At 40.5% G+C, this 3,864-nt stretch overlaps 1 protein-coding gene across 1 annotated transcript; it reads right to left on the bottom strand.

Annotated features, from left to right (window-relative positions):
• Positions 1–1,159: 1,159 nt before the first annotated feature.
• Positions 1,160–2,872, bottom strand: LOC143558687 (UDP-glycosyltransferase 74B1-like). The gene is made up of 2 exons (XM_077047502.1): positions 2,161–2,872; positions 1,160–1,912 (listed from the first exon to the last, which is right to left on the bottom strand). The coding sequence occupies exons 1-2, from the start codon at positions 2,803–2,805 to the stop codon at positions 1,160–1,162; spliced, it is 1,398 nt and encodes a 465-aa protein (XP_076903617.1). The 5' UTR covers positions 2,806–2,872.
• Between the last annotated feature and the right edge of the window lie 992 nt (positions 2,873–3,864).

The following is a 3,864-nucleotide window of genomic DNA, read 5'->3' as shown; positions in this document are numbered from 1 at the left end:
AAGACATCGTAGATCGTTCCAGTTGGGCTCTCTCAAATAATGTGGTCCGTATAGTTTCAATATTCCTATATTTTACACAACTTTTATAAAATAATTGATTAAAGTAAACAAGTGATATAATTATTTAAAAAAAATGAAACGTACCGTAACAAAAATACTCCAAGGTGTCCCGAGTTGTTTTATCGGCCATCTTTAAGTACTCGTCGTTGATGTCGGCCGGGTTTCCGTAGGGGAGCACGCGTACGATTGACGTAACCTTCTGAATAGCCATGAATCATAGCGCCCCTCGACCGTCCGGCTTTTACTTAAAGTAATCAAGCTCACGCTCCAAATCATTGGTGGTGCGCATAAATAAAATTTTAGACATCCGGAAGCGACGCCTAAAGGTCTTCGGATTCTTGTATCTCGGCGAGCCGCCGAAGTAATCCACCATCAACCGGTTGTTGGCTTCGGTACGATCTCGTTCGATGTATGCTCTTTTTGAAACGGGGGGTGGAGGAGAGCTAACATAACTCACATAAGTTTTCGCGAGCACAATCGCACTCGTAACCGCCTTTTCCTCTGCCTCGTCTTCGGCTTGTTGGTCGGGCCCGAAAAACCAATTATATATAGAAGTAGGAGAATCCATTTATAGGGAAGTTGGTGTGAAAAAATATAGAGTAGAAAGAAAGATTTATAAATTTGATAAGTTTTGATTGGGGATGAAGTTGGTTAATATATAGAAAATAATTTTTTTTAACGGTCATATGACCGTTGGGAATTTAATATTTGTTTTTTTTTAATTTCCATGCCTTCCATCGTGTTATCTACAAAACGCCGGAAAAGAAAAAATAAATCAAAATGCCGGGGGTGGGGAGGTGGGGGGTGCCCCCGGCGTTATGACCCAAAACGCCTCCCATAAAACCCAAGTACATAAAACCCGAGTACGCATGGTCTAATTTAATTCCAATATATTTCTATTTAAACCTTTTATGTATTACATGCAAAACAATAGATGCACATGATCACCTTACACAATTTTTCAAGACACGTACAGCAATTTTTTTTATTTATTTTTTTTAAATTTCATTACTTCATTACTAAGTGCACATGTGTAGTCTGGTTCACACCAAAATCAGGAGTTTTTCGGAAAGAATCAACATCAACTCATAGACATGTCTTATCTCTTGCATGTGTTCTTTAATGCGATCACGAACTCATCAATCGCTTTATCAGAGCTCCCACCTTCATCAATAGCCTCTTTAGCCAACTCCTTCCATTTTCTTGCATTCTTCTTGATCTCCAAACCCCTCTCGCCTTCATTCATCACCTCATTCAAACACGAAACAACTTCTTCTCTTTTAACCATCCCGCTCACACTATCCACCTTAACCCTAACACCTACACCCCACACATCCGCTATAAACTTGGCGTCGGTCAACTGGTCAGCCCACTTTGGGACCCCGACCATCGGCACCCCAAGGCTCAACCCTTCCAGTGTCGAGTTCCACCCACAATGAGTCAGAAAACAACCCACCGAACCATGAGCCAGCATTTCAAGCTGATTGCACCAACTCACAATCATACCCTTAGTTTCTTGAATTTGTGTGGTAATTAATTCAAGAAACCCTTTTGGCAGTTTGTGTGTTTCTGAATCTTTAACCACCCAAAGAAAATAGAACCCACTTTCTTGCAAACCCCATGCAATTTCTTCCATTTCTTGTTGGGATAGTGACACCATGCTCCCAAATGATACGTAAACAACCGAGTTTGAAGGCTTGGTCTTGAGCCATTTGGTGCAGCCATCATCAAGTGGTTTCCATAGACTTGCACCATAGCCTCTGTCACCCTCAATTCTGCCATCTAAGTAAGCGGATGGTACCATTGGACCTATAAGTTTTGCTGGCCATTGCTCCCTTATGCATTTCACCACCTATTTCAAAATTACATGGAAACAAATCAATAACTGTAACCAGCTGTAGTACACGTTACAGATTTATAACTCGCATGATATCTTAAACATTATTCAGGTTAGTAGCGGAATTAGGAAAAAAAATTCAGGGTATCCCAATATTTTTTTTTTATTTGCATATCGATCAAGAAAGGTTTTGTTATATGAAAATGACGATCTTAAAGTTATGTTTCTGAGTATACATAAAACAAAATTGCATAATATATTACCTCTGATTCAAGCGATTGGAAAGTGTTGCTGAAAACCCAATCAGCTTTATCCAAATTCGAAAACTGATTTAGTTTCATCTTCAAATAGCCCGGATGACTTTCGGGCGCATTCAGAAAGCTCGGCAAATCATCTAAACTCAACGGAGGAACACCTGAAATCACCACCGGGCAATCCTCCAATCTCAGCGGCAACCTCAGTGTCCTGCCATGTATCCGGCTGAAAACCGCGGTAACCGCAGCTGAGTTGGTGAAAAAGGGTCCCCCAAGAATTCCATTTTCCTTGGCCACATCAAGAGCCCAGGGAAAAAATGAGTCATACACAACACAAGTGATGGGATGCTTTGTTGCTTGGTGTTTCTTGATGAGTTGGGCGAGAGTTCGTGAGCCGTTGGATTTAAACGAATCCAGGAAGATTTCCTCGGACTGCGCTTGAGCGAAACCGCGGTCATCAAACCCATCAGAGATGGGCTCCACCGTGACAAGTGGATCAGAGATGGAGGTGATAGTGTAGCGGGTTGTGGCAATCGTGGCTTTAAGGCCTTTTGAGGCAAGTCTTTTGGCAAATTGAAGGAGAGGGTTAATATGGCCTTGGCTTGGGTAAGGTACCACCAACACATGGCCTACATATGTCTTCTTCACCTCCATGGTCGTTAGTTGGTTATTCTTTTATTTATTTCTTTTGAATATGAATTTGAGGAACTTTATTGACATATATATAGAGAGAGGATAACTTATGTATAAAACCAAAAGATCAAGTGTTTGAATCAATTTTGTTGAGACCGGACAGGACCGGCCGGTCGAACCGGTTCGACTGGGATTCGGTCCACCTACCGGTCCGGTTCACGCAGTTCGCTCGGCTGTCAGAGAATCAGCCGGTTCGAACCGGTTCGGCCGGCCGGACCGGTTGAACCGGTTTTGTATGAAAAAAAATAATTTTATTTAAAAAATCATTTTTTAAGCTTGACCCGTCATTTTTTGACCAAATTTGTTCGGACCGGTCCGACTGGTCCGACCGGGTGAACCGGTAAGCCGTCCGGTTTGATGTCCGGTCCGGTTATGAAAACATTGGATTGAATACCAGAGATTCCCGTCGGTGGGAAATTTATAATATTTGTGAGACAAACGAGTAAGTTACGTGTTAAAATGAACATATGCTTAATAATAGCCAAATACACGTGTTAGGTTATGTATTAAATTAGACGATGAAGTGTAAATATATATGTCATCAGTTTGTCGTCATCAGTTTGTCGTCATCAATTTATTGATTTTAAATAACGAGATTATAGTTAAGGAACTTACTAATTTAGGTGTTAAGATTAATTAAACACAAATAAATTTAACATTAGCGTTCAAAAAACTATAGTAAGTATTGTTACTTTATACTTTTTTACCCTATATTACATTCTTTTAATTACTTTTTTTCCTTTTTTTCCGAACAACGTTTGCAACCACCCCTAATACATGAGTGACCTTCCTGAAACAGGATGTCAACCGTCTTTACTGATTTTGATATTCATGCACCCAAGAACATCATCAGTTGAGGAGGAAACTCACCACTGCTGTAAATTTCGTTGAGTCAGATTTCGATCTCAAAACAATAAGATCCGAAGCCATAACCATCATCCTATGTCAATGGACCAGAAAGCGCTTTTAAGGGGTGTTTCTGTGAGCTTCTAAAACCTACTTATTTGGTTGTTGAAAAGC

The sequence above is a fragment of the Bidens hawaiensis genome, unplaced genomic scaffold (assembly GCF_021521415.1).
Source record: "Bidens hawaiensis isolate Kalapana, Puna unplaced genomic scaffold, B.hawaiensis_p1.1 tig00000097_1, whole genome shotgun sequence".
NCBI lineage: Eukaryota > Viridiplantae > Streptophyta > Magnoliopsida > Asterales > Asteraceae > Bidens > Bidens hawaiensis.
The sequence above is the reverse complement of the archived record's forward strand: the minus strand, read 5'-3'. Positions and strand labels throughout refer to the sequence as shown.